Raw genomic sequence first — 23,464 nt, forward strand, 5'->3', positions numbered from 1 at the left:
CCCATCATGTCCGACGAAATTGTCTGGCAGGTTATTAACCAGCAATTTTGCTCCTATAAGCTCAAGTGAGTGTCTTCTAAATTTTCTGCACCACGATTCCACCAGAATATCGACAATCACTGGGCCCAGTATCAAGCCGCAACTTAGATTGCAACTAAGCTAACCAGAAAATTTTTTTCTGCGCCGCAGAACCACAAAAGGGCAAAATTTCTGTCGCAATGAATACAACGTTACCGGTCTGTGCAATCGGCAGTCCTGCCCACTCGCCAATTCGCGGTACGCAACAGTACGCTCCGACCCCGAAACTGGCGCGATGTATCTGTACATGAAGACTATCGAACGAGCCCACATGCCGAGCAAGTGGTGGGAACGGGTGCGCCTGTCCTCCAACTATGCCAAGGCTCTGGAGCAGCTCGACGAGCGGATGATCTATTGGCCGAAATTCCTGGTTCACAAGTGCAAACAGCGTCTCACTCGCCTGACGCAGGTGAACATCAGGATGAAGAACATTGCCAAGGAGGAGGATCGCCTCGGCGAGAAGATCGTGCCCAAGCTGGCACCCAAAATTCGCCGTCGTGAGGCGACCCGCGAGCGCAAGGCTGAATCTGCTGCAAAGGTTGAACGTGCCATTGAGCGCGAACTGATTGAGCGTCTGCGCAGCGGTGCCTACGGTGACCGCCCACTGAACGTGGAGGAGGGTATCTGGAAGAAGGTCCTCCGTGGTCTGGAGCGTGCTGGTGAGGGTGAGCGTGATGAGGATATGGACGACGGAGAAGAAATCGAGGATGAGGAGGAAGGTGTTGGTGAGGTTGAGTATGTCAGCGACCTGGAGGATGAGGAAGACCTGGAGGATATTGAGGATTGGCTGGGTGGCGACTCCGCCGACTCGAGTGATGACTACGATGAGGAGAGCGACGAGGAGAGCGACGAGGATGAGGACAGCGAGGCCCCCAGCGAGGACGAGAAGCCCAAGCCCGGGGCGAAGCGCAAGCACCCTGCTCCTCAGGCGAAACCGCGGAAGAAGGGCCCTCGTGTCGAGATCGAGTACGAGACCGAGGATGCTGGCAAGGAGCATCTCATGGCATGAGCTTGTCATTGATTGGTTTGGGAAAAGTTCACTTGATCTTGCATGGCGTTGTGGTCGATTTTTGTCATTTATTTTCCTATTCTCTTGTCAGCTGTGATCGGGCATCATACCCTGTTATTGCATTCCCATATTGCTCTATACATATATGTCAATACGGGTCTCGAATACCACTTCATGTCCTTTTTGTCTTCCTACAGGCTCGGTTTTCATAGTTACCGCCGCAGATTAATTGCCCGCCATTCTTCTGAAACGCCTCTATAAGATCACGTGCCGTGACCTCCCGCCACTCTGTTCTAGCAAGCGACCTTTTATCCTTTCGCTGTTCACCCGCGAGAGCCGGCTCTTTTGTGGTAACATAAATCTAATCATCTTCCGTTGTGATATCGAGCCGACCTCAAGCCTCTATCAGCCACCGCCAAGCTCCGCATTGACACTGCTGGATTTTTGCAGGGTTGCAGCTCCGCATCCACTCCACCCCACATCGAAGCTGTTCTCTACGGCCTGGCCTTACTTACCAACACAACTGTCACAACTCCCGCAGTCGCAATGAGCTCATATCTGTCTTCCCTCACCTCGTCATCCTCTATTTCCAATGTTCTTGGCTCTCGACTCAACAGCCTTCGCCGCGCAATCACCCTAGGCGATGAGGGGGACGATCCAGATAATGAAGACTGCTCGCACATCTCCAACGCCCTTCGAGCATACTATACCGAGAAGGGTCGCTCTTTTCCTCCCTGGCTTCCTCCCGATCCCAAAGCCCCCGCAGCATCCCAGCCTACCCGTGTCATTGCGACGGCATCATCCGGGCAACATGGTCAAGCCCCCATAGCCGCCGGCTATGGTCGGGGCGGCGGACTTGGTGACCTCTGGGGTGACTCTGGATCATCGACGCCCCCGCCACAGACAACAAGTCTTCGCCGTGGCCGAGGGGGCAGCAGCATGCCGGCACTCACGCCCGCTCAGAGCGCACCACCCGGCCCAGCAACTTCTCCGCCGCCACCGCTTACCCATGCACACTCTCACTCGCCCGTTCCATCCGGATCAATGCACCCGGCTGGTGCCCGGCCCTTGCCCAGCCAGCGAGCTGGATCATACCAAACTACACAGTCTCCTCGCCCAAGCCAGGAGAGAGCTGGGGGTGGGTCTGCGCAGGAGCGGCTACGCGCCAGGCTGCATGGCGGACGGTCTCCAAGCCCGAATATCGATCCTAGTGTGAGGAAGCCGGTAGGTTCCTCGGGGAGACAGTGGTGAGTATCGGCAAGGAACATGCATTGAAGTGATCGCATTGCCGTGAGCATGGCGCTGGGAGTTTTTGACGTCTTGATTGAAATGGACTTTTTTGAACCTACAGTTGTACATAACAATATACCTTAAACCAAATAATGAGAAAAGGTATTTCCGAGAGACAGCAAGTTGAACGTAGGGTGTTTTTCTAGGATTTCTGGTGTGTGAGCCGCTTCTTCTTATCTGATGAACTACCTCTTGCCAGTCAGAAAACACAATATATATATTGTCTGGCCAGAGTCATTAATAGGTACCGCTGACCAATAGGTGTTTGTTACCCCCACAAGGGGCTTTTTACAATGCCTTAATGCGCCTGGGAAACTTTCAGTTGTTCCTGCTGTTTTCACAGTTGAATTTTTGGCCATCTGTATGACAATATCTAACAGAATGAGAATACTATTCTGAGACGTCGGTATCGTTGCTTCGGTTTATTAAAACCAAAAAATGGCAGGGGAAATGTTTAGCCACCTACTAATGACACACATGTCGTCGAAAATAAACACCGGGAACAAAAGCACGAACCAGAGAGCTAGAGGGCTCTGGACCTGTGCTGGGCCCAGGCTATCGAGGTCACAAGAGGTATATAGCATCACCTGACTCAAACTAATCTTTCTCAGAACTCGACGCCCTCACTTTCAATATTCGACATGGAACATATCTCCAACGAGAGCCACCCCCAACATCTAGTTTCCTGAGCCATGGTAAACGAGGCCAATTTGGTCTATGATTGGACCTCATCGCGTGGGATGTCCATTCCTTGCACCCCGTTTTGAGCTCCGACTTTTTCCCCTTGCGACGAACTAAACTTCCTTGGATCCGCTTGGCCAAGCCACCACCCACCTCCAAGCTTTACCTTCCGGCGAATGACGCCCTCGGCTTGTGAGAGTACGGGAAAATCCCGCAGGCTCTCAACGCCCCGAGACTGCTGGGGCGAAAGATCAACCCAAACTATACCATCGAGCACCCGATCCCGTGTTTGTGCCATGGGTGGCCTCTACTGTCCACTGTTGCTCTGCCCATGTTGGGAAATGCGGGATTCGGTTTCCACAGATCCAATCGCTGACCCGATTGTGGTTCCATTGCGGGTGTCCCTGAGCGCCAGGTGGAGGGTGCTTTTCGCCGAAGTGTCGCCGACCAGTGCTGGAGTCCCATGGGGTTCCCCCAACCTTGCGTTGCGGCTGCGTAATGTCATCTCATAGTCTTGACTGGCATGGGCTACCCGTCGCCCAAACCGGAGAGTGTCCGAAGCAATTCCCACCATGATGAGCCCGGTTCTTTTTCGGCATGCGGGCCCCCGAATATTGCTAGCCGGCCATCGGCCCATGGACTCGGCCACGTCTTCTACCGTACGAGAAATACCCACTTTGCATGCCGAACCCTGCACACGAGGGCACGGGAAGCCGGGATTTTTTCAAAAGTGAGATCCCGACAGGATAGGAGCTTGAAGAGAACCAAAACAGGCTGTGGTGGGCGGGCCATTGCCACTCTGTTCCTGGGATGCCAGACTAGTTTAAACATCTGCGCTGCTGCGATTCGTTCAAATGCCCGATCAAGCCCCTCGAATTCCCCAGGCTTGCCTCCTCCACATTCTGGAATCTCGACCAGATACGATGCATACTCCAAGGAGACGCTATGTCACTCTAGGATGCCCGGTGAGCACCCGCGTTTTCGCCTCCCCTTCTTCTCCTCATTTTTATCGGTTCGGCCTGCGGGTGATGCCCGGTTCTCCGGTTGGCTCTGTTGGCCGGCTGGGTCCTTCTCCACACTTTCTGGAGTCGAAAGACGGAGCGCCATACTCCAGATGTGAGTTCCCCGGCTGGGATTTTAGACTTTTTGATTTTTCGATTTTTGGAGGGGGAGAAGATGAATTTCGCCGGTTTTTCTCCACTCCTGTCTCTGCTTTGCGTCAGGCTTTGCTCGCCAAAGCGAATTTCCGGTTGTCATTTACCCATGTTTGCGTAGTCTGCCCGGGTGGTGTGGTCTGAAGATCGGCCTCAAATAGTCCTGATTTCTCCCTCCCCCTCCTGCATCCTGATCTTCCCTGAAATTTTCTCGTTTTTCTTGCTTCCAGGTTGATTTCCCACTCGGGGCCTCCATACAGAGAGCATTTTCTTATCTCTTTTCTTATATCGATATACTATCTTCCCTCTCTAGTATATATAGTCGTCTTGCCTGCGACGGTCTTCCGACCATGTCCGACATCAAAGATGCCGAGGCGCCCCACGACGCCCACAAGGAAGCTGGCGCCTTGGAGATCGACGACGTGCAGGATCAGAAGCTTGAAAACGAGCTGAATGAGGCGGCGATGGACTCGGAGATCCAGCAACTTGAGGAACAGCTGCAGGCTCTTCCTCAGTCCAAGTTCAATATTAGATTCTCCAACCCAGCTGTGTTCACCTACATTCTGGTGGCTTTTGCCTCTATGGGTGGCTTGCTCTCCGGTCTGGATCAGTCTCTCATCTCCGGTGCTAACCTTTATCTTCCCGGAGACTTGAACCTGTCCGACTCCCAGGCAAGCTTGGTTAACGCCGGCATGCCTCTCGGTGCCGTTGCTGGTGCTTTGATCCTTTCTCCGTCGAACGAGTACCTTGGTCGTCGCATGTCCATTATTATCTCTTGTATTCTGTACACCATTGGTGCCGGTCTGGAGGCTGGTGCGATTAATTTCGGAATGATGTTTGCGGGACGTTTCGTTCTGGGCATGGGTGTCGGTCTGGAGGGTGGTACAGTGCCAATCTATGTCGCTGAGTGTGGTGAGTCTTCATATATATTTTTTTTCCACCCCCATCTTGCAGCACTAACAAGCATTCTCGCGTCTAGTTCCTAGCAAAGTCCGCGGTAATCTCGTCTCACTCTACCAGCTTAACATTGCGCTGGGAGAAGTCCTCGGCTACGCAGTCGCAGCCATTTTCGTCGACGTCCCTGGCAATTGGCGTTACATCCTGGGTTCATCGCTCGTCTTTTCGACCATCCTGTTCATCGGCATGCTTTTCCTTCCCGAAAGCCCACGTTACTTGATGCACAAAGGCAACGAGATTGCTGCCTACGCTGTCTGGAAGCGCATCCGTGGCTTCAACGACTTCGCCGCAAAAGACGAGTTCTTGGGTATGCGCCAGGCCGTCACTGCCGAGTCAGAGGAGCAGGCTAAAACCAAGAAGTACGCCTGGATGGACTTCTTCACTGAGCCCCGTGCCCGTCGTGCTATCATCTACGCCAACATCATGATCTTCCTCGGCCAGTTCACTGGTGTTAATGCCATCATGTACTACATGTCCACATTGATGAAGAACATTGGCTTTGATGACAAGACCTCCGTATTCATGTCGCTGGTGGGCGGTGGCTCGATCCTCATCGGAACCATCCCTGCCGTCATGTATATGGAGCGCTTCGGCCGCCGCTACTGGGCCAATGCCATGCTTCCCGGTTTCTTCATCGGCCTGGTCCTCGTCGGCGCGGGCTATACCATCGATTACAACAAGTACCCTGCCGCAGCTGAGGGCCTTTACATGACTGGTATCATTCTCTACATGGGATTCTTCGGTTCCTATGCCTGCCTGACATGGGTTGTGCCATCTGAGGTGTTCCCGACCTACCTGCGCCACTATGGCATGACTACCGCCGATGCAAACCTATTCTTATGCTCGTTCATCGTCACCTATAATTTCACCGGTATGATGAACTCGATGACCCGCATCGGTCTTACTCTCGGATTCTACGGTGGCATTGCCGTTCTCGGCTGGTTCTACCAGATCATCTTCATGCCCGAGACCAAGAACAAGTCTCTCGAGGAGATCGACGAGCTTTTCTCGAAGCCTACTTCCGTGATTGTGAAGCAGAACCTGAAGCAGACTTCGCAGGTGATCAAGGATTTGTCGCGCCTGCGGTTCCGAAAGGTGTTCTCGCCCGAGCCTTACAATTAAATGACTTGAGTATGATGGATTCTATCAAATGAGTTAAATAAGGGACCTTGGCCTTGGTTTCTTTAATCTCTGATGTTTTGGGTCTAATGATATATTTCTTTTGCCTAACACGCTACATGTCTCAGGATGAGCATATGTGACTTTATATGATGCGCTACAATATATACCCCACTTTTGACGTACATACAATTTTGAATATCTACTAAACCAAAACGACTCCCTACTCTCAAGTTCATGTTGCCATTTGAATGTCAACTCCAATTGCTATGCAAATATAGATCCATAGAGCCAGGATATACAGCCAAATATCCCCCTCCCCAAACTCCAAAAGACTTCTCGACATCTATCTTTGTGACTTCAACACGCACTGATTATTTTTGACCATGACCATCGTCGTCACAATACTTTCTTCTCCTTATTTGCATTCCTTCCATTCATATGTCTTGCCCAGTTCTGCCCGGGCTTGATTTCTCTCCATTTTCTACTCCATCAATATCCGCCTTCCCCTTCGAAGAAGCCAGATCAATCAACTGTTCCTCGCCAGGAACTTCAGCCTGCGGTGTATCCGGACTTTTTTTGATCGCCGTGGCTAATTCTGCCACGGGAGTCGAGGGTACTTGCCCGGCCGGAAGCTTCGCTGGCGCGTCAGGTTTACCAGGCACAATTTCATTACCTGCATCCAACTCCTGTTTCTCATACGGGTTGATTCCTGCCTCTGTATTCAACACCAGTTTTCCTGTATACAAATCAGCTGGAGGCTGAGAGTTCTGAGAGAATGCGGGCGCAGCCTCTGTCTTCTGGATTCGCCTGTGTCGGTGCCACCATATGAATACGATGGCGGCGATGATTATAACGCCAACGGGAATGCACACGCCAATGGCGATCTTGGCGCCTGTAGTGAGACCGCCGTTCGATGAGCCTGCCGCAGAGCCGCCGGTGGAACTGGAGGTTGGCCAACTGTACGTCGCACCGACCTTATGAATTAGAAAAATGGGCGAGGCTTCAAGAGTGGCATCACCGCCACCGCCGCCGTCGAGGCCATTATTACCTGGTAGGCGGACACCGAGGTTGTGGTGCAGGTACTCTTGGTGGTGGTGAGATAGCTGTGCGCGGGGAGATTGTATCGGCCGCTGGTACAGTATTGGCCATTCCATCCGGACCAGTTACTGTAAAAAAAAAGATTTGCAGGTTAGTTGCTTGATTCTTTGACCCATTTGATTTCGAGACTCCGTTGTTCTCTCTGCATCCGCACCTTCTCCATATCTGTTCCTTTTCCTACTTTCTGTGAAGGGTGTGCTTACGAAGGACAGCACAAGACCGCAACCTCATCACTAGCCAGACTCGACACATGTCCAGTGAAAGGAAATGCGCCTGTCTTTGAGATATCAGTCGCATTTCGCTAGGGCGCATACCCATCCGGACACCCCCACCCTGGGTTGAAGGCTTTATTGAGAATGTTGGAGCTGTTAGACCCGGACCACCCGTCAGGAAAGCAATCCGAGTCAAACCCGACACTCCCAGCTGTACAAGCTGCACCCCAGCGCAGCAATGTCGACCCATTAGTGCGCGCAACCCATGATGCAGTCGAGCAGCTTTTTGGTGGGACGAACAGGATTATCAGAGGGCCGAAATCCGTAGTTTTGGTCATGGTGAAAGGTCTCCCCACATGATAGAAGACGAGGAGAAAATCGAAGCAGGAGCCAGCGCCGGGCGATTGGGGTTTATGAGAGGACTGCAACTCTCTATAGCCGGCCTGGAGCACTGTCCAGTAGGCGCGCTTGTCTCTCCGCACGACGTACCAGGTTGCATGCTGTGCACGGCAAGAGTATTTTGCCAGGCTTGCTTAGCGGCCAAGGTAAGGTTCAGGTGAAACCTGATATAAGTCTGAAACTCAGGCCTCGAGTGCTCACAGTGAACGATGCTTGGGCGCTCACTGACGAGGGCAGTCAGGCCAACCACGGGTCTTGCGGTGCAGCGAGAATAGATTTGGCCCCAGGATGGGCGTCAGCGGCCGAAGTATCTAGGAAACTCGTATCTCAGGAAAGAGAGAGACTTGTCTGGAAACTCTAACTGAGGGCCACAGTGGATGACTCTCGGTCGATAAATGTCAGATAGCACCTCAATTGTTTCTCTTTGGAGACGTTTCATCAGTCAGGAGTTAGAGCTTAGTTCGAAGGCGTGGGTGTGGCTTGAGCGTGGTTATATCCACCGCCCCACCGCCAAGAACGCTTATGTTGAGAGCGAGGAAGGGTTGGCTGGGGCCCGAACCAACCAATCGATACTACAATGTTATTCGATAATATTACTCTTCTTGGGCAATGAAAACCTAAGCTGTGTGTGTATGTGTGCCACATTTTGGAATAGAGGATATGACTGTATGGTAGTATAATTCAAGACACCGATCGAAATCGAAACCAAAGTTTACGCTTCTAAACGCCTTTGTACGCTCTGCGAAACAAGATGCTATGGGGGGGGTGATGAATATACAATAGCTACAGCAAATCAGAGCTGTAGAAAGTAAGGAAAGAGCCAAGGAAAAAGAAGACGGTAGTAAAAAGAAAGGGTAAAGTGAAAGAAATAGCCAAGATAACGTCCGTATCATCGCATGAGCGAGATCATCCGCGCACCTTGCGGTAGCTCGGGGGGCTCCAGGACTGCTTGATCAGTTTGCCAGCCCAAACAGGAAGCAAGGAAACAGCAAGCACTACCACCACACGCCAGAGCCAGTCAAGCGTGATCACGTAGTGCAGATTGAAGTAGTCTCCGAGGAATGGAACACTGCCTGCGTACAAGAGGGCGGTGCCGAGTAGACAGACAATCATTACAGGATGCCAAGTCGTGATTGCAATACCCACCATGCCGAGTTCATTGAGAACCAGAGCTGTGAAGGAGATACTGATCAAGCGTGGGCCAGTGATGGTTTGCAAAAGAACCTGAGACAAGCCCTGGATGACGGCGCCCTGGTAGACCGAGATAAGCACCCAAGTGAAGAATGAGCGATAACTCAAACTCTTGCCGGTCTTGAGTTCTTTGTACAATTCTGGGTAGAGGTTGGCAAGGCGCTCATCAACATCTCGATCAAAAACGAGTGAGAAGACGGGCGCATTCGTGTAGACAGTGGCGTAGCCGATCATGAGCCAGTTGATGAACAGGCCTTTTGGATCGAAGTGACCTGCGATGCTGTACATAGTTTGGCACACACTGATGATGAGTCCACGATGCATAATGAACTGCGCAAGCTTGGCGGAGCGCTTATACGAGTTGCGGCCGTGCCAAACGAGAAGTTTGGTCAGATGGTGGAACTGGGTGATACTGAAATCGGCCGCCAGGGAGGCCTGGCGACCCTCTTTGCCCACAATACCAATGCCAACATCGGCGGCCTGAATCATGGAAACATCGTTGCCGCCGTCGCCAATACAGCACACACGCTTTTTCGTGTGTTTCCGAATCAAGTCAGCCACCTCAGCTTTCTGCGTTGGAGAACATCGGCACGCAATGACAGCAGGTAAGAGTACCGCCACAGAGACAAAAGCAGTTCGGAATTCAGAAAGCATCAGGCCGAGGGACTCGCCATCAATTAACAAGCAGCAGTCAGTCTTATTGCGCAGAAAGTCTAGCGCCTCTTGAGCGGCAGATTTGTCGGTCACCTTGGAAACGGTATGGATGTACTGTCCTCGAGAAACCAATTTTGCTGAAATGGCAACACACCGTGCTGTTTCTACCTTGTCGCCAGTCAACATCCAAATCTTGATTCCGGCATTGCGCATCAACTCAAGAGACGATTTGACATCTCGCTGGAGACGATCCTCCACACCAGTCACGCCAAGAAGTTCCAGGTCGTGTTCAAGATATTCACTCACAACCTTGGCCATTCCAAGGTCTCGACTCTGAAGAGAGAGGGATGCCTGTTTGTACTTGGCAGCAAATTCTTGATACTGTTGCAGAGAAAGGCGCTTCCGTCCGATCACAAGGGTTCGCAAACCTTCCCGCGCCATGTTTGCCGTTTCTTCATCAAGCCAGTCATTTGCCGCAACGATTGATGACATGACTGTATCCGCACCCTTCTGGTAGAACCAGATCTCAGGCTCGGTGTTGGTCTCCAAGGAATTGCCATCTTGCTCGAATTGGACAATGATACCCATTCGCTTGCTATCGGACGTGAAGGGAAAGATGTCAAGAATGCGCACGCGAACGACGACTTGCTTGGAGTCAGTGGATTCAAGGATCACGCTTTGGCGGTCTCGGTATGACAACTTCAGTCCTACTTCCTCGGTGTACTGAACAATGGCAATCTCATCCGGCGAGGAGGCTTGATAGCTGGTCACCTTCCGTCCATCCTCCTCCTCGTTTGTTGGCGTGACATTGTGGCAGAGGGCAAGGGCAAGGATGATGTCACGGACACGAGAGCCAATCTCTCTTCTTGTCCGTGGAGCGGCAGCTTGCCCAGATTGAGTGCCGAATACAGTTGACGGAGTTGTCAAGCTGTTTCCAGCAAAGCCTTGACGAATGAATGATGATACTTCATCCATTGCCTCATTCGCATAAGACACAGTGCCAACATGAATCTTTTTCAATTCCATCTCTGGATAGCCGTTAGTAACTCGAAATCAGTTTAAGAAAAGGGGTGGGTGAACATTGCACGATACTTACCATTTTGAGTCAAAGTGCCGGTTTTGTCAGATAGAAGGTATTCAATTCGACCCAAATCTTCAGGGATCGTACTTGTTCGGACCACTGTATCCGGAATATCCTTATCGCGCTGGATGAATCGACCGTAAACAGTTTTGGCCATATCTAAATTGACCCGAAGACTCATGGGAATGATAGTCGAAAAAAGAATGAGGTAAATCATAATCGAGACATACCACTCCTTGTCATTGGTCGGTTCAAAACCTCGCAGGGCAACAAGGACAATTGACAAGGCGAGGGTCAAAGCACATAAGATTTTTGTGAGATTGTTGATCTCATATTCTAGGAGCCCCACTTTTGATCGCGAAGCTGATGTTGAAAGTGCAGCTCGAGTCTGCGATCCGGTGTATATGATGGCGGCGTACGTGATGGTGTTTGAAGCGAGGACAGTGTTTGCCCAGGCAGTGTTGTCGATTGTCAGAGGTGCAGAGTTCATATTGCAACTTTCACCATCCCCTGGCTCTCTGCTTGGAGTTTGTAAAGAGGCCGACTTGTCGACGTGGGCATCATAAAAGCCCATAGGGGCACTCAATTCAATTGTACCAACGAACTCATTGACTCGCTTGTCAGGGGGCTGGCGGTGATCTTAAGCCGAGAAAGATCATTCAAAGGAAGACTCTGAGATAAAACGGAGGGTAGACGAAGCTTCCAGTCTGTTTCTCCATCCAGCTGGTCCGTTCGAATGAAAGTATCACTAGAAGACGAATCGACAGTGGCCGGCGGACTTTCACTAGCAGCATCTGGGGGCTCCAGACCAGGGCCAAGGAGACCAGCTGGTTCCGCAGAACTGCCAGGGATGACATCATCGATAGAATACGGGCGATCAGAACCAGAATCATTGGAGATGCTTTTGAGAATCACGACATCGGCCGGCAGTCGTTGGTTTTTGCGGACCTTCAGGACATCCCCCACCTTGAGGTCCCGAGATTTCTTTGTTTTTTCTATGGCGGTTGATTTTTCAAGAGAGACGATCGTGAATTCTTCAGCGTTTGACTCGGCGTCGCGACGTCGGCGTCCAATGTCGTCGAGGGCCTCTTTCCCTAAAGAGATGGAGACCACACATGCCAATGGTGCAATGTATGAAGACATGTAGCCGATCCGTAAGATAGGAATGATCTGCGACAAGGCAACCAGGAGGAAGTAGATATTGAAGAAGAAGGAGAATTCGTTATACAGCGTGCGTGGCAGGAAGCTCCAGGGGGTGTATTTCGCATTGGACACGATGTTTGGTGGGTATTTAGTTGGCTGCTGTTGCCCGACTAACACATCTCGCGGTGGCTTAGCTGTGTGATCCTCACGGTTGTGTCTTAGTCGATTTGATGCTCTTTGCAAGAAACCAGGGCTTCTGAAACTTGGCAAGCGTAATCGGCCGCCTTTTTGAGATGGCTCATCGTCTCCGAGCAGCCGAGTCGAACTTCGACGATCAAGCAATGGCGCATCATCCTCCGCTAAGTTCCTCGAGCTACCATGCGACCTCCGTAGCCCGTCATCGCCATGATTCTCAAGTAGCGCATGTGTGTCCTCCTGTGCTTCCCCTTCTCCCGACGAGAGGCGTTTCCACCGATTCCCGCCACCTACACGTAGATTCCGAAGGGCGATACCAGGTCCATAGTTGCGCGATCTTCCAGAGTAATCGCGGGATTCTCGAGAGGTTTGCGGCGGCGGTGAATTGGGGTCAAGCTCCTCGAGGTCCAGGTCGTCGTCATCAGAGCCGGAGGTATCGCCAGGATCATCGGGTCGCTGAAGGGGGTGTATGTAGTCGTGGGAGGAAGACATGCTGTTCAGTGATACGGATTGCGAAATTAACGGATTTGCTTAGGAGCTATGAGCCAGCAATATGCTTTCTGGCTCAATCGTCCAATTAAGGATCATATCTCAGATTCTTGATACCGTAGTACTGAAGCTCTGTGGAAGCATAATGGGAGCGAGGAAGAACAAAGATGGCAGAAGCCCGGGTGAAAGAGCCGGTCTGAAGGCAGCCACTCTGTATGATTCCCGAAAATTTCGCGGTAGGGAAATCAATGATCTGCAACCATCTGCAAGAAGTTGTGACTGCCTGGCGGAGGCCGCGACGCCGCGCAATCACATGAGGTCAATTATGCTGATTGCTGACCTCATCATGTATAAAATGTGAGATTATGGAGCTTATGCACAGGCAACGGTGTCTTTTCGGAAGAATGTTTGTCCATTTCCTTTCCAGGTGGCTGAGTCAGCCTGCATCATCGAATCGGGTCCAATCGCCCAATCTGGGGGGCCGTCGCGGTTCAGGGTATTCAACCGCTATTCGAGGCGACGCTATTTTTGCCCGTGGCCACTTGATGCATTCTTAATTACTCCTTTTAATCTAATTCGCCTTTTCTTTCTTCACCCGCGCTGTTTAATGGATCACTGAAGACGCTCTCGAAGTTGGTCTGTTAGGATTGTTGACCCCGAACGTCACTGGAGACGTGTCAGGTTGCTTCGGAACTCCCGAATCGACTTCATAGTCGAGGACCATATGCCCGCGATGGCGCAGCAACCGCAGCAACCGGGCGACCAACACTGGAATCCAGCGTCTTGGCCAGAGGATCAGCACTCTTCGAATACCTCTATCCCTGATGGTGGGTTGGCGGACCTCTTGGCCGCTGCTAGCCCCCAAGAGAGCCATCCCCAAAATTTGAAATCATCGCTCAGTGATGAAGATTTCTCTGCATGGGACATGCCGCACGAGACAATCGCGCTCGATACTGGAGATCTAAATGTCGATGTTCCCACGGTCGATGCGCCTCCGACTCAGAATACCACGAACCCCGATGTGGTGGCCGCGAATCACTCTGCCGAACAGAACCCGAAAGAACCGCTGCAAAACGATGAAATTGCCCAAAATGGATGGGAACCAGCCCAAGAACTCAGCAACACTGCACAGCCGGATGTCGATCTACCTCCGGTGGCCCCAGTGGAACAAATGTTTGCCTCTCACGAACCTGCGACTGACATTACAAGCCTACCTGCTGGTGATACAGAAGCCGCTCCGCCCGAGGACCTGTCATCCACTGCCGAGTCACCGATCCAAGACAATGATATGGAGTTGAATATAGAAGAAGCGGGGCAGCAGGCTTATCAAGCAGTCTCTCATGTCGATGCTGCTGTGGCTCAACCGACACAACCAGAGAACGACACCGGGCACGCTTTGGCTACGAAAGAAGACCAGCCTGCTTCTGATGGAACAAAATCTGCAGATGATAAAACTATTCATGTCAATTATACCGAGCCCGCTTCAGAAAAACAATTATCTGCGATGGACATTGTGGAACATCCACCCCAGTTGGTATTTCCGCACAGCAACTCCGAAGACATTTCTGTGGACCCGTTCACAACAATTGCTAGAACTCACACCGATCAAGCGCGGAGCTCCTCCGATATGGACCATCAAGAAGGGCATAAGGAGCCGAACGTCGAAGCCTCTGTTCAATTAGTTGGAATCGAACAAACAGGGGCAGAAGTGCCCTCAATTGAGATGAACACGAATGGAGCTAGTGCCTGGGGTGATCAAATGCAAGATGATGTGGATTCAGATGGTGACGATTTCTTCAACCAGCTCAAGACCCAAACCAAACCCATCTTCGGCCCCCCAGAGACAGAATCCAGGTTTGAGGAAGGCGTTCCGTTATTGGAAGAATCTGATACAACAACTGTCCGCGAAGTTCAGCAGGAGACTGCATCAGGTCATCCTTTTGTAAACGACGATGACGATGACGATGCAGAAGACTTTTTCAACTCCGTTCAAAAGTCGGAAGTGAGCACGGATCCTCCAATCCACCTGACTCGCAAGAGTACATCCCAAGTGATGGGATCTGTGGGCTTCGATATTGCTTCGCCGACTAGTGATATATCAGTGGCTGCTCAGCTTGAGGATGTTCTCAAGGCTGCAAATTCCGGAGCCTCGGAAGGTCCGGAATCTCAAGTGCCTGCCGAGGACACCGTGCCTTCGGAGGATGATATTGCTGCACGCTGGGAAGCAGAGCTCAGTGATACAATGGAAGACGATCTAGCTGCTCGTTGGGAAGCTGCGCTGGACTTGGATGACGATGATATGCTTCTTGAAGACGAACTTATCAACCCTGCCCAATCCCAGCCAGCTACCCAGCGATATGTTCCGCAGAGTCCAATTGCACCTACAGATAGAGATGTACCTTCGGGCCTTCATAGTCCGTTTGAGACCCCTCAGAGTCAAACTGCGCCTCGCCCTGTTCCTGGAATGTATATACCGCATCAGCCAACGACTGCCGACTTGATTGGAGGCATTCCTATCCCAGGCGTACCGCCGGCTGCGAGTGCGACAGGTCCTCCTTATTTCTCGCAACAGCCAATTAACCCCGTGGCCAATAGAGGAGAAAGCTTCGCTGAACGGTCCAAAGAAGGTTACAAATCTCCCTATGACCTTCCAGATGATCTTTCGAGACCCCGACGACCTATGGCTACCCACAGACCTGTCCCTCCAGCAGTGACTAGTATGCCCCCTCCTCCAGTTCCAAACAGCGGCATGCCACCGCAAGGTGGCGTCTCTGTTGCTCCTCCCGTGGCGGCCTCAGTTCCACCACCTGCTCCTAAGAACTTTTATGAAGAGCTTCCGTTGTCCCCGCCAAAGCCTCGACCGACTAGCTCAGGGCGATATTCTCCTAATCCCAGTGTAGCTGCACCAACCGCTGGGCCGTCGCTTGCTGCCGCTCCCAAGAATCCATATGCTGCTGCTGTGCCAGTTGCAGGTGCAACCGAACCTACTCCTGTACAGTCTTTGCTACATCCCCCAGAAAGATTGGATCCATATGCAGCTCCTTCTAGTTTGGCTTCTAGTGCACCCGCTGGACCTAGTGCTGCCTCCAGATATTCCCCCAAGCCACCAGGCTTGCAGGCACCAGGAAAACCGCCCACGCAACCCAGATATTCTCCCGCACCTCCTGGCGCCGGACCATCTGTGGTTCGTAATCGCTATGCTTCTCAGCCCTTGACTGTTCCGGGGCAAGCAAATTCATTGCCATTCCAACCTCGTACTTCGAGTCCTTTGGCATATCATGAAAAGGTTTCATATCAACCAGAGGAAGCGCAGCGCTCTCAACCGCCATCGCTACAACCTTCGGTGGATCTCTCACCCCCTCGCGCCCAACGACCAAGCATTGATCAGGGGTCTCCTTATGCTCCTCACCCTGCTACTTTACCTGCTACTTTGGATGGTGCAAGCGCGTCAACTGCCCAGCAACAGATGCCGCAGCCCCCCAAGAATCGGTATGCACCTCCAGAGTACGTCAACGAATTTACGAATCGTATTGCACCAAATAATGACCAAGCGGCTCCGGTGCCAACGGCTGCTGTACCAATTTCTTCCCAAGCGATTGAACAGCAACCTGCACCCCTGCGTCGGTCTCAGACGTCCTCTCCCGGCCAGCAGATGGTAAGCCCCCGTGCTTCTGTCCCGCCGATCTCGACCCTTCCTCGACCGGCTTCTGTGCATGGCCAAGGTTCTCCCACTAAGACCACAAATCCTTATGCTCCCGGCCAGCCGTCTGTGCAAAGTCGGGCTCGAGCTCTTTCCCAGCATCTCAACTTTATCGCGCCTATTGATGGTCAGGAACATGACCCTCTCGAACGGTGGAAGGGCGCTCCTATTTTCAAATTTGGGTTTGGCGGTGCAGTTGTCTCTTGCTTTCCTCACCACATTCCACGGTATGCTGTTGGTCAAGCGGCCCCATTGATTAAACCTAGCCCCGGTGAGCCCAAGTTCTCACAGCTCAGCCAATGGCTACCCCCTGTCGATACCATTGTACAACACCCTGGACCCCTGAAAAACAAGGCCAAGAAGAAGGATGTAATGGCTTGGCTTTCGAGCAAGATTGCTGCTTTTGAAAACGAGTTGCCTCCCGGATTTGACCAGTATCATCCTGATGCGCAGAAACGTCACGAAGAAAAGATTTTACTTTGGAAGGTCACTAGAATTTTAGTCGAAAATGACGGTGTTCTAGAGGGCTCTGATGCTACCCAAGCCGCTCTCCGCCAAGTCTTTTTCCCGCAGGCTTCAGAACCCGAGTCAGATGGCGCTGTTTCAAACCTTTATGGAACCTCAACGGGCTTCATGCCTCTGAACATAACAGCTCAAGCAGATGGGAGTGATGCTGGCTGGATGGAAGAACTTCGCAGCAGTCTTGTGCAGGGTGATCGTGAAAAGGCTGTCTGGGGTGCAGTTGACCGTCGTCTCTGGGGACATGCTATGGTTCTTGCCTCAACTATGGACAAATCGGTCTGGAAGCAAGTTGTTCAAGAGTTTGTACGACGTGAGATTAGATCCACCTCCGCGAACACCGAATCGCTTGCGGCGCTTTACGAGATTTTCGGTGGAAATGCTGAGGAATGTGTGGATGAACTTGTTCCGCCTTCTGCGCGGGCAGGTCATCAACTGATCAGCAAGTCTGATGGCCATGGTGCAACAAAGAATGCTCTACAGGGCTTGGACAGTTGGAAAGACACTCTAGGGTTGGTGTTGAATAATCGCAGCTCAGAGGATCATCAAGCTCTTCTGGCACTTGGCCGCCTACTGGCATCCTATGGCCGTGTTGAGGCCGCCCATATTTGTTTCATCTTCTCCCGAGGTGCCATCTTCGGGGGAGCCGATGACCCCCAAGCAAACATTGTGCTCCTTGGCGCTGATCATCAACGGTTCCCTTGCTCTTTGATGGATGAGGATTCCATTCTTTTGACCGAGATCTATGAATTTGCGACCTCTGTTCTGGGCAACTCTCCCGTAGCCACTTTACCGTATCTGCTCGCGTTCAAATTGCTTTATGCCAAGATGCTTGCTGATCATGGACGGAAGACTGAGGCTCAGTACTATTGCGATAGTGTTGCAGCTGCTCTAAAAGCATCCACGCGGCCTTCTCCTTATCATCACCAGCACTTGTTTGTCGAGGTTGATGAGCTCTCTGCTCGACTTCGACAAACTACCTCTGATGGTGGCTCTTCCTGGATCTCCAAACCCAGTATGGAGAAGGTGTCTGGATCCATGTGGGCTCGTTTCAACAGTTTCGTTGCAGGCGACGATAGTGATGCGGCATCGACGGGCTCTGGAAAGGCTGGTGAGACTGCAGACTTTGGACCCTTTGCCAATGTTGCAGGAACCCCGACTATCAGCCGTTCCCCATCGGTGTCGGACTTGTACGGCTCCTACCCTGGAGCAGGCGCCCAGCCAATTCCCGCCCAGACTGGAGGATCCTCAAGATATCTTCCCAACCAGCATGCTCTAAATGCTTCGCCTGAACAATTCCGTGGAAGATCTTCCATGGATTCTCAGAGATCTGCTTCCATTAGCAGCATGCCGTTTGGACAACGCCGCAGCTCACAGGAGCATGCTTCCCCTCTAGTTGATAACCACGCATTCCAGGGAGGGGCAACTGTGTATGGGTCGCCTGGAACCATTGGTTATCAGCCTACGCCGCCCCAGTCGTCCTATATGCCTCTTGCACCCGTTGAAGAGGATCTGACTACCCAATCCCCTGCCGAAGGGGCCCCGGGAAGCCAACCTGCGCTGAATGGCCTATTCTACCAACCACCTGCACAGGAATCTGCTGTCGCCGGTTCGCCTTACTATCAAGGCCCGCCTGGTATGCCGCAGTCGGAGAATCCGCCTTCATATATGCCTCCGCCCGCCGCACAAGCATACGAGCCGCCATCCTATGCGCACAACATGAGCATCGCTCCAGAACAAACAGAGGAACCGTCTGCGATGGAGGAGGAACCACAGCCAAAGAAGAAGTCATTTATGGATGATGACGACGATGATGATCTTGCGGCTCGAGCTGCTGCAATCCAGAAATCCCAGAAGTCCGAGAACGATCGCAAGGCTGACGAGGCTTTTCGCAAGGCCGCTGAAGAAGATGGTACGTATTTCTTTAGCCACAAGCTCTCTAGATTCACCACTAACTTTTTCCTGCAGCCAAGAGAGATGCTCAGCAGTCGACGAAGAAGGGTTGGTTTGGCGGGTGGTTTGGAGGCGCCAAGAAGGAAGCTGAGAACACAGGTGGTGGCCCTATCAGGGCTAAGCTCGGCGAGAAGAACTCCTTTTATTATGATCAGGACCTGAAGAAATGGGTCAATAAGAAGGATCCCAACTCTGCTACCCCTGCCCGGGCCACACCACCCCCTCCAAGAGGGTCCACTCTACCCAGCCGAGCTGCCAGCTCTGGCAGCCTGCCTCCTCCCTCTGGACCTCCAATGTCCAGTGCAGGTAGTCGACCTCCGTCTTCCTCAAGTGATATGCCACCGCCTCTCTCATCCAGCCCAGCATTTTCCGGTATTGGAGTACCTCCCCCCATGCCCCGGTCCGTTTCAACTGGCGCAGCTGTCCCGACACCTCCTGGTAGCTCATCTGGGTTGCCCCCGCGTCCTCCATCTTCCCTAACCCATGCCAGCTCTATCGATGATCTTCTCGGTGCCCCTGCCGCACGAAAGGGCAACACTGTCAAGGGCAAAAAGAAGGGTCGGTATGTGGATGTTATGGCCAAGTAATCTGAGAATCCTACATTATTTGTGCCAAGCATTGACATTCTGATCAGTTACAAGTAACTGGTTGGATTTTCTTTTGTTTCTTTTCCTTTTCTCTGGTTCCATTTGTTTAATTATGCCTCTAATGCCTTGTCTTTGATGTTTTTTATTCCCATGGTTTTTGCTTCCCCTTACCCCCACTATTGCCCCCTATAATAGACTCCCTGTTGTCAAGATTTGTTCTTCTCCCCCAGCATCTTGCATCTGCCTCGCTATGGGGCAGACACATCCCCCTTCTATGGCGTTCTCGCACACTGAGCTCTACATTGCAAAGCATTGCACATAGTTTGCGTATTTGCTTTTCTTTGCTGCGAACTTCTTGGTCTGCGAATGCGAGGGAGATGGTTCTCTTTGTTTCATGTATATCACACCATCCCCTCAGCAGTGTTGGACTGCAATTGTTTCTGCCTTTTGTGTCTCACTTTTGTGAATTCTATTGTTTCTTTTCATGTGGCCTGTTCGCCACAAGGATGTCTTATTAACGATTTCTGGCAATGCACAAAGTCTTCTTCACCAACTTCTCAAGGCAGTTGTGTAGGCATCCTTATATACCTGGCACAAATGAAATGAGGCTAGACCATCACGTTGTGAAAGAGTTGATGTAATACTGGCAAGGTTGACACCATTTCGATTAGATTGTTCTTTTTGACGGCAGAGGTACTTGACTTACAGTTAAGCAGGATTCTTCACCATTCCAACTTCCCGGTAGATAGACATACAGAACCAGAGCTGTTTCGTTGATAAAACCTGTTCCACAAAAAGAGAAAGAAAATTCTTCTATCAGCAAAAGGTCCGCTCATCCAATGTTATGTACCCAACGCTGAAGATGAATCAACTTACATGCAACCACCTTAGGACTAAGTCTTCCGACGCTCAACACACGGCCCCAGTCTTTGCCATCAATCCTAACCTTTGCCCATCCAGCCTCATCATCACCACCCGCTTCGCGCCTCCGCTCGCTGGGTAATTGCGAGTACTTGTCTTGCGTCATATGGGCAGGATCCAGCGGTGGATTGACCAGTTCAGACCACACGCTCTCAATACGCAACTCATCCGTTGCAATAGCCAATCTTAATTTGCCGTGCATATTTGCCGATAATTCCAGCTTTGGCGCAGAGTTGGTAGAAAGCGCTGTGGCTCCAGCACTTGAGCTTGATACATCTGCGACGACGATGCCAGGCTGTCGGCTTTTGCTGTCAGTCGATGCTAGCCTGGTAAAGCGATCCGAAATGCTTTTTAACTGCATCAGGTTGGGCAGGATAATATGGACATCCGGGTCGGGACAGTGAGGCTCGTGAAGGTTCTCCACAACGTCTTCATGTAGGATCTTGATAGGAACTTCTTGTGTGATCCACGTCTCCCGTTCTCGGGCTCGTCGGTCCCCAACCACACCAGTCTGGCCTGCCAGGCCCGATGTGGGATCTTGATCTGTGGCTTCATTGGTAGCAAGAGCCATATTGCCTTCAGTCCACTCTGTTGTCAGCACCGTTAGTGCGAGGAGAGGCATTTTATCCTTTTTGGTCAGTCGCAACTGTGCGGATGATGAGCCAAATGTTGAGCGTAGAGCACGGTTCAAGAGGCTGATATTAATTTCGACATTGATGGCGCCTGAGTTCGATTCGAGTTGGTATGAAGATTCCTCGAATATCGTGTCCTTGGACCCGTGTTAGCGATTTTGGCTCCCAGAGTCTCACGGAGAGGCTATTTGACGCATACAACTGGTATCTGCGCCCAAACCTGGGTCCCTTGGTCTGGAATGACGGTGAAGCGGACGACATTGTGCTCCAGGCGCATCCAGCACACTTTGCCCAGAGATGAAAGGGAAGCAGTTAATTCTAGGTAAATTAGAATGAATCATATTCTTGAAGGAATGAAACTGACTGGAAAAGGTTCTAGTATTTTTTAATTGGGTACGAAACCGCATTGTATCTATTGAAGAGTGGATGAATGGGTGATGGAGGAGAGATGGAATTGTTGATTGCGGAGCACGGCTCTTATCATGATCGTTATCGCTCCTTATCAGTCGACGCGAACCACTTAGTTCACGTGCAGAAGTTCTCGACTTCATTTCCTATTTCCCTGGGCCTTCTCTATGTATCTATGAATTCTTAACCCAATCAAACCTAGGAAACATTGGGAGGAGCTTCGACCTTGGAATTCTTTCCATGACACCCCAGCGCCAATGCAGCGGAAAGAGCGGCTCCAACCCCCGAGCCATCCTCGGACGCGTTGAGCGCGATCAAATCTAGTTCGCTGGGCGGCCATCCGAAGATCTCGCGCAGAGCCTGAGAGGCTCGGGCCTTGAACCCACTATACTTATTGAAAACGGAACCATCCACCCCGACATGGCATTTCTTGATCTTGTTTTTCTTGCAGATGGCTGCAATCCCACAGGCATATAGTCGCGCTGCACGAGTTGCAATCAAGCCAATGAGATACCGACATATCTTGAGATCATTCAGCTCTGGGGAAAGACTCAGATTCTCCTCAAATTCTTCTTTCATCTCATCCAGAGTGTCGGAAATATCCATTTCGCCGATAGAGAGGAATGTGGCATCTAACGTATTTTCATGTCGAAGACGCGTGATATCCTGACCCTTGAACAGATGCCCGTCTTCGTGTAGTTTGACGAGTACTAATCGCAGCATTTCTCCAATATAGAGCCCGGCAACCATCTTCTCATATATCTGTGTCCCCGGCTGAACTGACTCTCGGTCAATTTGATGGTCGAATGGGGTCAAGGGCAAAACTTTTCGGTCGTTGTCAAATGCACCGTACTCGGTGTTAATGATCACTTTCGCATCTTCGGGAAGGCCCAGGCCCTCTAGCTTCGGCACTAGCCGGCATTCTTCCATATATGCAGCATTGGTGCCGGTACTGAAGATACTTCCAACCTTGATATGTGGATCACGATAGTGTGAGGCGATGAGCGTGCCAGTGGTGTCATTAATCAATGCGACAATTTTCACTGCAATTTGCTGGACGAGTGAGACACCAAGCATTGACTCTGGGTGGCTGATGATGCTTACCTTTCTCCGGAAGGCCGCTTCGAGTTGGGGTACGACATCATGGCCCTCCACCCCTGAGACGTCGAAGTTCTTGGTCCAGCGCTGAAGAACACCACTTCTGATGTTCTTTTGATCGACCGGAAACGAGAATGTGAAAGCCAACGGCAGATCGTCGGCGCCCTGGCCTCCGCTGTGATGTTCATGGAGGAAGGATTGTAACTGATCGGCAATGAAATCCCAAAGTTGCTCGCCGGTCCCTGTCTTGACCTCTTTCGGGAGTTTGTACTTCCTCTGAATTTGCTCAAAATCTCTCCTTCCTGTAGACAAAGATACATCACAAATACGCAGGTTCGTGCCACCCATATCGATGGTCAGAACCCGCCCTTCTTCATGGCCATTGGGCCACCTCATTACCCAAGTGACATTCATGGGCTGTTGGGAGCAGAATACGAAGCATCTGGAATTAGCGTTTGCGCCAATAAACACTCATTCCACCGAAAACACTAACAATATTACCGCCTTCTTTTGTAAGGCCCCTTTCTAGTTCCTTGACGAAGTGCTCTGTGATTTCCTTGAGCTTGGGTGTCTCAACCGTGAACCAGTCTTCATATTGTTTGAGACAGCGGGTTCGCTCTGCTGGGATATTCTCCAGGATTTCAGGGCGGTAACGAAAACCAGTAGACATGATTTCTTGTTAGATTGATGCTTTGATCGGAGGTATGAGCAAGGCTTTCATTTTGACGGGCGCTTGCTGGACTGACGATGTCTTGGACCATTTGTCCGACAAACGCCACGATGACCGCATGATGACTCTACACGGAATAATTCAGCAACAAACTCAGGAGCTTTGATAGTTTCAATGTGATGGAATCTGCTCACAGGTGATATTGCTGTCCTTGGCCCACAAT

At 51.4% G+C, this 23,464-nt stretch overlaps 9 protein-coding genes across 9 annotated transcripts; 4 read left to right on the plus strand and 5 right to left on the minus strand.

The window, feature by feature from the left end:
* Nucleotides 1-6: 6 nt before the first annotated feature.
* On the plus strand, nucleotides 7-1,087 carry N7462_010410 (ribosome biosynthesis protein MAK16; the record flags this gene model as incomplete). The annotated part of the gene is made up of 2 exons (XM_057082124.1): nucleotides 7-65; nucleotides 190-1,087. The coding sequence occupies 2 exons, from the start codon at nucleotides 7-9 to the stop codon at nucleotides 1,085-1,087; spliced, it is 957 nt and encodes a 318-aa protein (XP_056929164.1).
* A 546-nt stretch (nucleotides 1,088-1,633) lies between these two features.
* On the plus strand, nucleotides 1,634-2,338 carry N7462_010411 (uncharacterized protein; the record flags this gene model as incomplete). The annotated part of the gene is made up of 1 exon (XM_057082125.1): nucleotides 1,634-2,338. The coding sequence occupies one exon, from the start codon at nucleotides 1,634-1,636 to the stop codon at nucleotides 2,336-2,338; it is 705 nt and encodes a 234-aa protein (XP_056929165.1).
* A 1,027-nt stretch (nucleotides 2,339-3,365) lies between these two features.
* N7462_010412 (uncharacterized protein) lies at nucleotides 3,366-3,632 on the minus strand (the record flags this gene model as incomplete). Its single annotated transcript, XM_057082126.1, has 1 exon — nucleotides 3,366-3,632. The coding sequence occupies one exon, from the start codon at nucleotides 3,630-3,632 to the stop codon at nucleotides 3,366-3,368; it is 267 nt and encodes an 88-aa protein (XP_056929166.1).
* A 930-nt stretch (nucleotides 3,633-4,562) lies between these two features.
* N7462_010413 (putative MFS sugar transporter) lies at nucleotides 4,563-6,291 on the plus strand (the record flags this gene model as incomplete). Its single annotated transcript, XM_057082127.1, has 2 exons — nucleotides 4,563-5,124; nucleotides 5,192-6,291. The coding sequence occupies 2 exons, from the start codon at nucleotides 4,563-4,565 to the stop codon at nucleotides 6,289-6,291; spliced, it is 1,662 nt and encodes a 553-aa protein (XP_056929167.1).
* A 434-nt stretch (nucleotides 6,292-6,725) lies between these two features.
* On the minus strand, nucleotides 6,726-7,939 carry N7462_010414 (uncharacterized protein; the record flags this gene model as incomplete). The annotated part of the gene is made up of 3 exons (XM_057082128.1): nucleotides 6,726-7,265; nucleotides 7,340-7,457; nucleotides 7,704-7,939. 3 exons carry the CDS (start codon nucleotides 7,937-7,939, stop codon nucleotides 6,726-6,728), a joined length of 894 nt encoding a protein of 297 aa, XP_056929168.1.
* Nucleotides 7,940-8,906: 967 nt separating this feature from the next.
* N7462_010415 (aminophospholipid-translocating P4-type ATPase NEO1) lies at nucleotides 8,907-12,756 on the minus strand (the record flags this gene model as incomplete). Its single annotated transcript, XM_057082129.1, has 3 exons — nucleotides 8,907-10,873; nucleotides 10,942-11,565; nucleotides 11,622-12,756. 3 exons carry the CDS (start codon nucleotides 12,754-12,756, stop codon nucleotides 8,907-8,909), a joined length of 3,726 nt encoding a protein of 1,241 aa, XP_056929169.1.
* A 730-nt stretch (nucleotides 12,757-13,486) lies between these two features.
* Nucleotides 13,487-19,512, plus strand: sec16 (COPII coat assembly protein SEC16; the record flags this gene model as incomplete). Its single annotated transcript, XM_057082130.1, has 2 exons — nucleotides 13,487-18,884; nucleotides 18,941-19,512. 2 exons carry the CDS (start codon nucleotides 13,487-13,489, stop codon nucleotides 19,510-19,512), a joined length of 5,970 nt encoding a protein of 1,989 aa, XP_056929170.1.
* Nucleotides 19,513-20,128: 616 nt separating this feature from the next.
* N7462_010417 (checkpoint protein HUS1 family protein) lies at nucleotides 20,129-21,342 on the minus strand (the record flags this gene model as incomplete). The annotated part of the gene is made up of 4 exons (XM_057082131.1): nucleotides 20,129-20,155; nucleotides 20,219-20,295; nucleotides 20,389-21,202; nucleotides 21,265-21,342. The coding sequence occupies 4 exons, from the start codon at nucleotides 21,340-21,342 to the stop codon at nucleotides 20,129-20,131; spliced, it is 996 nt and encodes a 331-aa protein (XP_056929171.1).
* A 329-nt stretch (nucleotides 21,343-21,671) lies between these two features.
* Nucleotides 21,672-23,241, minus strand: hxkB (putative hexokinase; the record flags this gene model as incomplete). Its single annotated transcript, XM_057082132.1, has 2 exons — nucleotides 21,672-22,988; nucleotides 23,065-23,241. 2 exons carry the CDS (start codon nucleotides 23,239-23,241, stop codon nucleotides 21,672-21,674), a joined length of 1,494 nt encoding a protein of 497 aa, XP_056929172.1.
* Between the last annotated feature and the right edge of the window lie 223 nt (nucleotides 23,242-23,464).

This window comes from Penicillium macrosclerotiorum (genome assembly GCF_028827735.1).
Source record: "Penicillium macrosclerotiorum strain IBT 26536 chromosome Unknown utg000010l_segment0_segment0, whole genome shotgun sequence".
Classification (NCBI taxonomy): domain Eukaryota; kingdom Fungi; phylum Ascomycota; class Eurotiomycetes; order Eurotiales; family Aspergillaceae; genus Penicillium; species Penicillium macrosclerotiorum.